Source organism: Trichechus manatus, unplaced genomic scaffold, assembly GCF_000243295.1.
Source record: "Trichechus manatus latirostris isolate Lorelei unplaced genomic scaffold, TriManLat1.0 scaffold00136, whole genome shotgun sequence".
NCBI classification, from domain to species: Eukaryota; Metazoa; Chordata; class Mammalia; order Sirenia; family Trichechidae; genus Trichechus; species Trichechus manatus.
In genome coordinates this window covers 678,411-692,512 of record NW_004444072.1, presented here as the reverse complement: position 1 = coordinate 692,512, position 14,102 = coordinate 678,411, and the positions used below count along the sequence as shown (strand labels likewise).

Sequence of the window (14,102 nt, the reverse complement as noted above, 5' to 3'; positions counted from 1 at the left end):
AAGGGGGATTGGTGGAGAAACTTACGAGTTATAGATCCTGCTCTAGAAGTATGGGGTATTTTTTCCTCTCTATATTGAACTATAGTAAAACCATTCTAGTCTTAGCCAGGGCCCTTAGTAGACCTTTTGTAAATCATGATTTGGGGCTTTCAGAACTTTGGTACGTAAAACTTTCAAGATCGGGGGAAAGTATATGCCTGTTAGAGTGTTTATTGACAGCCAAGTGAGCTGATTGACCAAAAGATGATTTGTGGGACAGCCAGCCTTCTAGAGAATAATGATTCCCTTTTAGCATGAAGAGTAAATATTTACCAAAATCCTGTCATTTAGCCCTATGCAGTTTTGTTTTTACCACTTGGCTTCAGAAATATGTCTGCAGAAAATAAAACCCATGTTCTTTTATCAATCACTAGTCAGACTTTTTTTTGTCTTTACTATACTGTGTAGCACATTGTTAAATACTACCTTTTTTTCTAATGAGATCACATAATGTCTTTCTAATTATGGGTGAAGTGGTTTGAGGGCAGAGAATGTTTGCTCATCTCTTATAAATCTCCCATTGCATCAAGCATATGCTGGTTGTCTGAGAAAAGCTCAAAAATTAAAAAGATGGTTTTCAAACAGACTCTGAAGTGATGCTTCAGAGGATATTAAGTAGGGAAGGTGTAGTCTTATTACCATCTGGATCTATGAAAACCAAGGTTCAGAGAAGCTCAAGATTTGCTCTATGCACATAGCTGAATAGTAGTAGAACCAGACAAAAATTCAGGTCTACCAACCCTAGTCTTACATTCTTTCTACCACTTTAGAATGTTTCTGTAAATAGTTTGAGATTCTTTATTAAGATAATAAATGCCTGATTTTTAGCCTGGCTTTAATGCTACCAAAAAGCGTACAGAAAACAGTAACCATTTTAAGTTAAAATTTCAACTTAAAGAAAAGAAATTGCTTTAGAATTAAGAATGATTTTCTTTGTACTTTGCTCTCAATTTTAGGTACAACCTGCCAATCATACTCTTGGTGGTGAATAATAATGGAATTTACCAAGGTGTTGATGCAAGTAGTTGGAAGGAAATGTTAAATTTTCGAGAAGCTGCTGCCATGTGAGTAGCCTAGAACAACGTAGATGCACTCTCTGTCACCTATTTTAATCTTTGTTTAAAAATTCTGCTACATCTGAATGTGCTTATGTGGTGTGAGTATTGTGTGATTTGATCGTCAGCACTTCTGAACGGCAGGTTGTGCATGATCGCTCTTTGCCCAGTCATCCACGACTCGGCTCTTTAGTAAATATGATGATTATCTGGAGCCACGGAAGACTCAGATGAATGGGGCTGATGTCTAGCCTTGCATTATGTTGGAATATGGGTGTTTGCAGATTATTTATGATCCGGAGACCTCCCTCCCTTTTATCACTTAGAGCCCTGGTGGTACAGTGGTTAAAAGCTCGGCTGCTGACCAAAAGGTGGGCAATTTGAATTCACCAGCCACTCCTTAGAAGCCCTCTGGGGCAGTTCTTCTCTGTCCTGTAGGGTAGCTATGAGTCGGAATTGACTCGATGGCAGTGGGTTAAGTTTTTGGTTTTTCCTTTTTTTTTGTTTGGTTTTTAAGCACTTACCTAAATCTTGATCATCTGATGACAAAGCTAAACTAAGACAGTGTTGGAACTGGCCATGGGGTGTGAGGGGAATGTGAATTTGTATTAGCTGGGGGATGGGGTGGGTAGGCAATGAGTATGTTTGTTTATGCCTCACTGACTTCATTCCCAAACTACTATATAGTGGAGTTGAAGTTATTTGTTGTTTTGCAGTAGCCATTCCTCTCTTCTTCTCTTGGATTTGTAATAGTTGATAGTGTGGTCTGCACTGTCTGGTAAGGTAGCCGCTAAAACCAAAAACTAAACCTGTTGCAGTAGAGTTGATTCCAACTCATGGTGACACCATGGTTTCAGAGTTGAACTGCTCTTTATAGGATTTTCAATGGCTATACTCTTATGGCAGTAGATCGCCAGGCCTTTCTTCTGCAGTGCCATTGGATAGATTCAGTGGCCAACCTTTCAGTTAGTAGCCAAGAGTTTCCTTAGTTTAACTAGCCACATTTCAAGTGCTCAGGAACAACAGGTGACTAGTGGCTGTCTTATTGGATAGCATAGATATAAAATACTTCCATCATCACAGAAAGTTCTATTGGACAGTAGTAGATAGACAATAAACCCAGAAGTAAATCCATCCATCTGTGGACAGCTGATTTTTGACAAGAGGTTAAAGTCCATTCAGTGGGGAAGAAACAGTCTCTTTAACAAATGTGCTGGCAAAATTGAATATCTATTTGCAGAAAAATGAAACAGGATCCATATCTCACACCATACACAAAAACTCAAAATGGATCAAAGACCTAAATGTTAAAGCTAAAACTGTAAAGTTCCTGGAAGATTTATATAGGGACAAAATTTTCTTTAGAAGTAGATTATCAACCACAGTTACAAACACACAAACAACAGAAGACAAAATAGATAACTCAAAAGAATAAAAAGAAATCCTGCAGACTGGGAAAAAATCTTAGAGAACAACATATCTGAGAAGGGCCTAATCTCTAAAATATATAGAAAACTTCAACAACAAAAAGACAAACAAACCGATTTAAAAATAGGCAAAGGACATGAGTAGACACTTCAGCAAAGACATTCAAGCAACCAACAAACACTTGAAAAGATGCTCGTGATCATTAGCCATTAACCAAGAACCAAACCCGTTGCCTTCAAAGTCAATTCCGACTCAGCGACCCTGTAGAGAGATGCAAACCAAAACTACAATGAGATATCTCACCTCTGCAAAAATGGCACTGATCAAAAAAAACAGAAAACAACATGCTGGCAAGGTTGTACAGAGATTGGAACTCTCATACACTGCTGGTGGGATTGTAAAATGGTACAACCACTATGGAAAACTGTATAGTGATTCCTCAAAAAGCTAGAAATAGAAATACCTTATGATTCAGCAATTCCACTCCTAGGTATATACCCTAGAGATCTAATAGCAGTGACACAAATAGACACATGCACACCTATGTTCATTACAACATTATTCACAATAGCAAAAAGATGGAAACAACCTAAGTGCCCATCAGCAGATGAATGGGTAAACAAATTGTGGTATGTTCATTCAATGGAATACTATGCAGCTATAAAGAATAATGCTGAGTTCTTGAAACATATTATAACATGGATGAGTCTGGAGGACATTATGCTGAGTGAAATAAGTCAGTCACAAAAGGACAAATATTGTATGATCTCACTTTTATAAAAAGAATAGGTATACATACAGAAAACAACGTTACCTGGTGATTACCAGGGATGGGAGGGGGAATCACTTTCTAGATAGTAGACACTTGTTATTTTTGGTGATGAGAAAGGCAGCACTGAATGCAGGTGAAGTCTGCACAACTTGACTAAGGTAAATGAAGACACTAAAAAGTACACTAAAATAAGGGACATTTTTGGTAAATGTTATATACAATTTTGCAACAACAGCAGTGTCAACCAAAAAATATATCTGTTATTACATAGGTAGATAACTATGCACATTTGTATATAGGAAGGTATATGTGTGCACATATAGGTGTACGTGTAGACATAGTTATATACATGGTTCTGCATATATATTCATATATATATAATAAAGCACATAGGGGACGTAGTTACGGATACTTACTGGACATAAGCAATACCTCACGGGATAGGTTGGCTAGGTTTGAAGGCTTAGGAGCATAGTCTTGTGGGACAACTTGGTCAACTGGCATAATATAGTTCACGAAGTTTATGTTTTACATCCTAGTCTGGTGGGTAGCATCTGGGGTCTTAAAAGCTTGTGAGTGGCCATCTAAGATACAACTATTGGTCTCTACTTGTCTGGAGCAGAGGAGGAAGAAGAAAACCAAAAACTCAAAGAAGAAACTGCAGGATTAATAGCCCACATGAACCACAGCCTTGTCTATCCTGAGACCAGAAGAACTAGATGGTGCCCAGCTACCACTACCCACCATTCTGACCAGGGACACAATAGATGATCCCAGATAGAGTGGGAGAAAAATGTAGAACAAAACTCAAATTCTTAAAAAAAGCCCAGACTTACTGGATCGGTGGAGACCAGAGGAACCCCCAAGACAGTCACCTTGAGACATCCTTTAAACCTGGATCTGAAACCACTCCCGGAGATCACGTTTCAGTTAAATAACAGATTAGCTCATAAAGCAAAACAACATCATCCATGAGTACTATGCTCTTAAAAAGAAAAACATCAGCTATATGAGCCCAAACAGTCAACATTTACCCTAAAGCCAAGATGAGGAGGTAAGGGGAGGCAGGGAAGGTAGATAAATGGAAACGGAACAAGCAGAATGGAAATAATGAGAATGTTGACACATTGTGAAAAATGGAACCCATGTTACTGAACAATATGCATAAACCCACTGCCATCGAGTTGATTCTGCAAAGAAATTGTTAAATGGGAACCTATTGCTGTGTAAAGTTTCATCAAAAACAATAAAATATTGTTAATAAAAAAGTCTATGGAACATTTAGTATACTGGCATCTTAGTTTAAGTGTTAAAGGTAATAGTATGTCTTTAATTTCAACCTATCTTATTTCACAGATTATTTCAGAAAATGACTTTTTTCTAAAAGCCTTAAGGTTAAACTTTATTGACCTTGATCTTTTTCAGGGCCCCTCCATTCTGTCTTCTGCCAAACTCCCATTATGAGCAGGTCATGACTGCATTTGGAGGCAATGGATATTTTGTACAAACACCAGAGGAACTCCGGAAATCCCTGAGGCAGAGTCTGGCAGACACAGCTAAGCCCTCTCTTATTAACATCATGATTGAGCCACAAGCCATGCGGAAGGCCCAGGTAAGTGTCATTGCTAAATAGAAAGCAAATAAAACATCTGCCAAAGAAAGGGTATCTACCAAACAGAATACCCTCTGGTATTTGCGGAGTCCTTCTTAAACTAGTTCTGAGTTTGGCAAATTCATTTGTTTAACAAATGTTTGCTGAGGTATACCCTAGGTGCATGTTAGGTGCTAAGAATAGCATAGTGAGCAAAACCAGGCCCAGCCTTCACCTTGATGGAGTTTATAGTCCCGCAGCAGAGATGGGCAGTTCAGTAACCTCACGGACGGAATACATCATGACAGAGTGAAGGGATCACTCTGAAGGAAAGGAACCCACTTTTAAGTAAACAAACAACACAGGAATTTGATTATGTCAGGGTCACAGGGAAGTCTGCTCAGAGGAGGTGATGCTTAAACTGAGATCTGAAGGAGGAGTAGGGACAGACTTGGCAAGGAGGAGAGGAAGAGATGTGCACAGGCTCTGTGGCAGGAGGAAGCATGGCACATTTGAGGAACTGAAAAGAAGGCCAGAGTGGTTAAAAGATAGAGTGGAGGGAGCATAGTGGGAGGTGAGACTGGAGAGGGGCTGAGCGGGCTCCTCAGAGCAGTGGGCAGCCATTGCAGGAGTTTAAGGCAGGGGAAGTAGGATGGGGCAGTGTGGGAGTGGGGAGATGATATTAGATTTGCATTTTGAAAAGCTCCCTTTGTCTCAATGTGAACAGACTGAAGGGGCATCAGAGATGTTTAAACACGAATTACTAGGCTGTTGCACAAGTCAGACAAGAGGTGCCAGAAGCTTTGCTTAGGATGACAGTGGTGGAATCAGAAGTGGATAGATTGATGAGATATTTAGGAGGTGAGGTCATCAGAATTGGATGATGGCTGCTGTGTCAGGGGTCCCCAAGACCACACCCAATTTGATGATTCACTAGGATAACTCACAGGTCTCAGCATATAGTCGTACTCATGGCTGTGATTTATTACAGTGAAAGGATACAAAACAAAATCAAAGGGAAAAGGCGCATGGGGCACTGTCTGGGGGAGACCAGGCACAAGCTTCCAGAGTCTTTTTCCAGAGGAGGCACACACCCATTGCCGTCAAGTCGATTCCGACTCATAGCGACCCTATAAGACAGCAGAACTGCTTCACAGGGTTTTCAGGGAGCGGTTGGTGGATTCGAACTGCCGACCTCTTGGTTAGCAGCCGTAGCTCTTAATCACTATGTCATGAGGGCTGCAGAGTCACACAAGACATGCTTAATGAGCAATGAGCTGTGACAATACACGTGAAATGCTGACAACCAGGGAAGCTTGTTAGAAACTCTGCCCAGGGTTTGAAAGCAGGTATTCAACATAAGCCACATTGCACAGTGAGCCACTGTTAGCAGTTCTGGGGATGGTGGGAACCTTTCCTAAATCCAAATTCCTAGATGCCAACCAAGGACCAACCTTGTAAGCAGGCCTTTCAAAGAACAGCAGTCAGACCTGCTGTGTTAACTCTTCTGCACGGATGGGAACTCCTAGAAGTCTGACTTGTACGAATAGTTGTAAGGTAGCACCTGCAAGAGGACTGAGTTTGGGAGAGAAGCTCAAGAGTTTAATCTTGGTCACGTTGGGTCGGATTGTCCTTTGAGGCGTTCAAGTGGAAATACTTGCTGAGGCGATTGGTTGTTTGGGACTGGAGCTTATAGGAAAGATCTGCTGAGCCAGAGGTATAAATGTGAGATTTCTCTCTATGTAGATGACAAAGGAGACTATGGATGTAATTGTCTATAGTGAGAGTACAGAGTGGGAATAAAAGGGGGCCTAGGCCCGAGCCCAGAGGAACCCTGGTATTTTATGGTTGGGAGGAGGACAAGCCTGCAGCAGGACTGAGAAGGCACAGCCAGAGAAGCGGGAAGATGTCCGCACACGCTCTGGAGGCTGCTGCCGTTGGCCAGCAACAGGATGCTTCCTACGCAGCACTGTAATGGCTGATTGAAATCCTTTCTAGATGGCAACTGAAGGTTTTAAAAAATGATTGTTTAAATCTTGTCTTCTGCATTGTCTTTCTTGTTTTTAAACCCATGGTTGTCCTTTAAACTTTTTAAAATTGATTCTGCTGCTGCTGATAGTTTCTTGATATCTTAGCCTTCCCTCATATTTGTCCCACACACTCCAGTGTCCTTCCCTTCCAGTCTTTGCTTGGTGAAGTCTCACCTGTACTCATAATACAGCCCTTGGCAAATCCTGTTTTCTCCTCTGGGTCATCACCAGTCTCAGTTGTCTGTCCTCTGAATGGCATCTGGTCTTCCGCAGGAGCACTATCTGTGCCTCTCATTTGGTGCTTATACCTACCTCGTGTTATGGTCGTTTATTTGCACGTCTTATCTCCCGTACCAGATTATAAACTCCTTGAGGACTCCACATTTTACATATTCTATAGCCCAATGCTTTGTATTCTCAACCAGTATTTGCTGAATGAATGCATGAATTGTAGACTTGTTTGTAATATGACCACTTGAGTGGTTGCCTTCAGAGTTAGTTACTTTGACCTCCAAAACAAAACCATAGTGAAGAATATGGTAGTAAAATAAATGATGAAGTGTGTAGCATGTTCCACTCCCATACTGGTTTAAGTTGATTTTCATACTTAATTTTGTCCTCAGGTCCTGGCCCTGCTACTTCCCCCACCTCTTATATGCCTGTTCTCCATGCTTATACCTTGACATCAGCCATTGTTTTCAGGGCAGATATTTTTTTCGAGTACTTTCTGTATTGGTTTTTTGTACGTGTATCCACTGTAGAATCTATTTCTTTTTTTAATAATGCAGGGGACAGATAGACAGATGGACAATCAATGAAATATAAATTAACTAATTTGTAAACTTTAATAATACATAGAGAATCCCACAGAAGTTCTACTATTTCTATAAAAACAGGTATCAGAGGCTTTGGCATTTACCTCATAGCAGAGAGAAGAGATAGGCAGGAGAAGCATGGTGGTGAGGAATGTGAGCACAGGAAGTCTAGGCCGGTTAGGTGATGGGGCAGGTGGCAGCAGCAGGGATTCTTGTGCAGGAAGCCGGCAGGTGGGGTGAACAACTTTCAGAATCTACTCTACCTCTGTGGTCTTATTGATTGCCTTTTTTTTAAAGCTCTGTTTATTGAATTGATTTCTGCCAAATAGATACCCCATAGACAGATGTTTAAATCTGATGTCATTTTATTAATTTATCACTTTCCAGTGACTAGAAAGTTAATTCTGCTGCAACCCAGGATGCCTTCCTCCTGGCATCAGGGCATCAAGTACTAGGGAAACCAAAGCCACTCTGAGAAGCATGGTGAACACATATTCAGAACAAATATCAGTGGGCAGACTTGAGGCCTGTGTTAGTCACAGAAGAGCACTAATGAGTTTTCCCCCTCTGCCAGTGAGTTCACCTTTCTACTGATCTGTACCTCCAAGTTCTGTATGAATTTTGCTTGGGTATTACTGGAGAAATATAATTTCTTATCCTTTTTTATAATTCCACAAGGATTATGCTTTTATTTCTTGCATTTGTATTTCAACATTGTGTATCTTCACTCCAGTAGAATTCCACACATACTATCGTCTTCAGGCTGCTGATTTTTCATTGACTGCTTGTCTGTCCATCTGCCGTTCGTCACTGATTCCCAGTGTAGGTCGACTGCTTCCTGCTGTAACACGGGCAGTATCTGAGTCTCTGTGGTAGCCTGTGTCCAGCCTCGTGTGCAAGATGGTATTAGTCCAGGGAAAGGTGTCCGTGCATGGCTCTCCCTACCTAGGCTGTTCTCTGGCCTGGCGACTTGGCCATCTTTGGGTCTTCATTGCTTTTCTTTTGAGGGTGCTTCTGGTTCTTTCGGACTCTAGCTTTATTGTGTCCTGATTACTCTTAATGAGGGAGGTCCCTGAAAGTCATTTTAGATTGTTGTGTAGAACAAGGTAGTAAGTTTCACTAACGGATTTTTAGCTGAGTGGCACAAATCGTTAAGCTCTCGACTACTAACCAAAAGGTTGCCATGAGTCAGAATCAACTTGACAGCAACTTTTTTTTTCCTTTCTTTGGTAAAAGTACTAGACGAAAGACAAACTTCATTTGACCTCTCTTGTGGCTACAACAGATAGGACTTGTAGATTTGAGAGCAAGCAGAACAGTGAGGGTATAATCTGAGACAGTTACTTCCCATTTGGTTAACTGGGCTTTTGACTGAATGTTTGTTGTCTTTTCTTTTTTAGGATTTTCACTGGCTGACTCGCTCTAATATGTGAATAAAGATGCCAGTGGGTGGTCTTGAGGAATCTTCTCTTTCCTGCAAGATGAAATTTGTTTTCCACAGCGAAATTACTATGTTAAAATTGTGCAAAGAAAAAAAATCTCTAGAATGACATTTTATAGTAAAGGAATTAATTAAAAGAAAGAAAAAGTTACCAGTATTCTATCACCAAAACAACCGCTTGAAGATGAAAAAAGAAGAGAGATTTTATTACACAATACCTTAGTAACTGCCTGACTATGGTTTACACATTGCTATTCTTTTAATGAATCCATTCTTAAAGTTACATTATCTTTTATAAACATCTTCCACAAGTGGCCATCCAAGGCAGTATAACTGATCTCTATTCACCTAGAGCAACCGAGGAAGAAGGAGACTCAGGAATAGGAAGAGGATATGGAATGTGTGGCTGATTACCTCCATGAACAGCTGCCTTTTTTGCCCTGAGACCAGAAGAACTGGCTACCATTACTGAACATTTTGATCACAGATTCCATTGAAGAATCCTGATCAAAAGGGGGAAAATATAGAACAGAATTTCAAATTCTCATGGACTCTAGACTTTATGGGGCCATGAAGGGTAGATGAACCCCTGAAATTATTATCCTGAGATAATATTTAAACCTTAAACTAAAAATATACCTTGAAGTCATCTTAAAACCGAACAGTAGTTTAGCTTAACTGGTAAAAAGGTCCTGCCTGGAACATCATGCCCTTTTAAGAACTATCTATATGAGATCAAATTGACAACAGCAACTCAAAAGATTACATAGGAACCTTAGGGGGCAGTGAGTTTATGTTAATGAGGGAGGAACAACTCAAAAGAAGGGTGAGAATGGTTGTACAACTTGAAGAATGTAATCAGTGTCACTAAATTATGCATATAGAAACTGTTGAATTGGTGTATGTTTTGCAGAGTATATTCCCAACAACAACAAAACAAAGTTTAGGAAAAAAAATCTTCCAAAGAAAAAAGCTCTAAGATTTGTCTAATGTTCAGTGAGTTGGGGTACGTGGAATATTTCTACTTCATGTTTTATCTGTTGGCCACTTGGTGCTACTATCTCCCTGGTATTTACAATTTATGAGGTTGTTTGTTTTTGTTTTTCTGGAAAGAACTTATTGCGTCCAAGGAGAGATCACACCATACCCAAACTATTAATGGTAGGGTATATTTGGATTAGCAACCTTTATGCATACTTTGTAAAACCACACTGAGACAGTTAATGGCCTTAATGTATGAAGAACTTTTGTAAATAAGAAAAATATTAATTTACCATTAAAAAATAGGCAAAGGGCATGAATGTATAATTCACAAATACAAATGATCAATAAAAATATGAATAGATATGACTAAGTTATACTGAGAAATTTTTGTTGCTTATTCACTTAGCAAAGAGCTTTTTAAGTTATAATTCTCATTGCAGGTGAGAGTGAGGTGAGATGGGGACTCTTGTGCTGTTGGTGGAGGTTAAAATTGGCATATTTTGTTGAGCATTTCTAGTATTGCTTGTATTTGGGATCTTAAAAATGTTCATATTCCATAACTTTTGACCCAGTGAGTCTATTCAGGGAGTGTATCCTAAAGAAATCATAAAAGATTTGGTCACATATTTGTATGTAAAGCTACTCAGCATAGCTTTATTTAGGAGTGACTTCAGTGTTTAATAATAATTTTGTTTACATAAATTAGGAGCCCTGGTGACACAGTGGTTAAGCACTCACCTGCTAACGGAAGGGTCGGCAATTGGAACCCAGCAGCTGCTCTGTGGAAGAAAGATGGGGCAGTCTGCTTCTGTAAAGATTTACAGCCTTGGAAACCTCACGGGGCAGTCCTACTCTGTCCTACAAGGGCACTATGAGTTGAAATCGACTCAGAGGCAGTGGATTTGGTTTTTTTTTTTGGTTTGGGTTACATAAATTATGGTCCATCATGCAAAAAATGGTGTGTGGATGTCATCAGACCTCTAACTTAACAAGGGTGAGGAGAGAGAATCAAGATCAGCTTTAGCCCAAGGCCAATTCCTATGAGGTGGAGATCAAACATACCTCCACCCTCCAACCTTTTTGCCAGTTCTAGCACCAGCTGTCCCTCCCATGGCACTCTCTACTTCTCTGCTGGGTTTGATAATTTGTTGCAATGGCCACACAGAACTCACAGACCATACTCACAGTTATTGGGTGTATTAGGGAAGTAACAGGTTACAATTCAGGATCAGGAACGATGCAGTTCTCAGGGTACAGTTCTTTGGTCAGGACAGCTTCTGAGCCATGCTTGCAGGCAGCCTTGCTTTTGACTCCTCTGCCTAGCCTCTGCCCAGCTTGGGCAGGTGGTTACAGCTCTTTCTTTAGCTCCACTGGTAAGTGCCAGGAAGCCAGCAAGCCTCCTGCCTGAAGGTACTCGGCTCTCTCGCTCAGTAGGTCAGCAAGCCCACTGTAGCTGCCTCACTCTGTGGGCTGGGAATTCCACTGCACCACTCTCCTTTTCTGCTGCTGCTGTTTCTCTGCTTCTGGACTCTGCCATGCTTGCTGCTGCTTCTCACTGCTGCGTGCCATTTCTTGCTGTCTTCAGTGTTACAGCTCTGTTTCCTGGGTCTAGGAGGTTCTCACCACAGGGACCCCAGGTCCAAAGGATGCACTCCACTCCTCGCTCTTCTTGAGGTAGCGAGGTCCCCTTCTCCTCTTCTGGGATTGGCTCCATACCCCTTATTTGCATAGTCCTACCCCCAAAATGGTTCCATACACCTTATTTGCATTGTTAGCAGGCTGTCCAATCCCATTGGTGGGCCACAAGTGCCTTATTTGCATAGTCCCACCCAATCATTTTGTAGGAGTCACAAGACCATGAATGGCTAGAAGGGCCATATTAAGTAAATCACTGCACTACAGTCAACATCATAAAAAATATGTTAAAGAGTATTAATCTAGAATAATCACAATGTAATATTGCATGAGAAAAGCAAACTACAAAATGAACTGGACCCAGTTTTGTGAAGAATTACATACACATTCACACATACATACACCGGGAAAAAAGACTAGCAAAAAATAAACGAAAATTTAAATATGGCTATCTCGTGATGAAATTTTGTATGTAATTTTTAATTTCCTCTTCATTTTTTTCCTTCTTTACAAATTTTTTAAAAGTCATGTAAATTATTATCAGAAACTGACATTATTTTTAAAAGAACATTAAATAAAGTATCACTCATTTCCAGGGTTGAATTGGAGCATAGGACTTTATATCAAAGTTCAGCTTGTGTGACTGCACCATCCATGTCAGACTTGTCAACACTGGCTACTTTGGGGCATAAATGCTCACAACAAAGTGTTGGACTCCAGCTTGGAGGTGTGAACCTGGGGAGGTTCTTGCAGGGAGTTTTGGTTTTACCTCTACTCTGCCCGTGGACTCTCAGCCTGGCAGCCAAGTGCAGTGCGAGATTTTGCTGTAAGGTAGTGTGGAGGGCTTATGAATGTTTAAGAATTGAACTATACAAATCTGTTTCTAAATATAAGCTATAAGTTGGGAAAAATGCCCCTTTCCTAACCATGCTATCTCAAGAGAAAAATGCTGGCTGTTTAATGGACTGTCCAGCAGAGGTCAGTGTGCATGTGTAAAAACCAGTTTAGTCCAGGGGCACTTTAATGCTGGTCCATTGACTTCCTATTTTGTAAAAATAATCTTTTTTCTTCTTTTTTTTTAGTTTAGCCATTCTGTTTGCTCCTTTGGATGCTAGGGCCTTCTCTTTCTTTTTTTAAAAATTTTATTGTGCTTCAGGTGAAAGTTACAGAGCAAATTAGTTTTCCATTTGATTGTGAGTAAAGTGTTCCATGACCTTGGTTGCATTCCCCACAAGCACTCTCCCCATTTCCACCCTCGGTTCCCTGATTCCTTTTGTCTGGATTTTCTGCCCCTTCCTGCCTTCTCATCTTTGCTTTTGGACATATGTTGTCCTTTTGATCTAGTATAATTGATTGTTCTAAGGAACATGTTCCTCTTGGGTGTTATTATTTTATGGGCCTACATGGTTTGGCTGGAAAGTGGTCTCCGGGAGTGGATTCAGTTCCAGGTCATAAGGGTGTTTTAGGGCCATAGTCTTGGGGATTCCTCCAGTCTCTGTCAGACCAGTAAGCTGGTCTTTTTCGTGAATTTAGTTTTTTGTCCTACAGAACACATATTCACAGAACTGAGGAACGCCAGGGTTAGAGAAACTCAGACAAGGATCTTCCCCCAGCTTAGAGAGAGAGACTTCCCCTAGAGTTAGTGCTCTGAATTTGGACTTCTAGCCTCCTAAACTGTGAGGAAATAAATTTCTGTTTTTTGAAGCTACTCACTTGTGCTATTTCTGTTACAGCAGCATGAGCACACTAAGACATATGGTTACCCCTCCAATTAGGGAGCAGAAAAAGGCAGATCTAGAAATTTCTGGATCTCCAGATCCAAATTTTGAAGGGAACACTTTAAATATTTACTCAGGCTTGAAAATCTCTACAGAGATGGCATTACCCATGGCATTTCTTTCCTTGAGAAAGAGCTTAAGCAAGAGACCATCCATTCGGAGCCAGCTCTGTGGAGTGGCTGATCTACAGTCCTATTGTTTGCCCGTAGGCTGGTTCTCCTGGTCCCAGCACGTTCCCAGGAATTGCCTCCCACTCCACTGGTGAGGTGGGCTCAGAAAGTTAGACACAGTTACAGCTTAGCCTGAGCTTTGCTCATACTATTTCCTCCGTATTGCTCTGTGCATCCCAACCCATTTTGTCATGTGGAATCAGCTATATCCTTTAAGGTCCACTTCAGAAGTCTCCTCTTCTGTGAAGCCTTCCTTCTGCAGCACCCTACGTGCACCTGTCATGTACTGATGCTGCTCGTGGTGAGACGAATCCCCTGCTCCCTCCCCTGCCCATCTGTGAGCACCAATGTAACCCAGATGTCA

General features: G+C 40.9%; 1 protein-coding gene across 4 annotated transcripts in view; it reads left to right on the top strand.

Moving 5' to 3' along the window:
- HACL1 (2-hydroxyacyl-CoA lyase 1) overlaps positions 1-9,545 on the top strand; it is a 42,307-nt gene extending 32,762 nt beyond the window's left edge. For 3 of the 4 annotated variants that reach the window (XM_004385266.3, XM_023739518.1, XM_023739517.1), the window contains 3 exons: positions 996-1,103; positions 4,720-4,906; positions 9,131-9,545. In XM_004385266.3, the coding sequence (XP_004385323.1) occupies positions 996-1,103; positions 4,720-4,906; positions 9,131-9,163 (328 nt within the window). In that variant the 3' untranslated portion in view covers positions 9,164-9,545. The remainder of the gene's footprint in view (positions 1-995; positions 1,104-4,719; positions 4,907-9,130) is intronic. The other variant, XM_004385269.3, reaches the window with a different exon arrangement.
- The last annotated feature ends 4,557 nt before the right edge of the window (positions 9,546-14,102 follow it).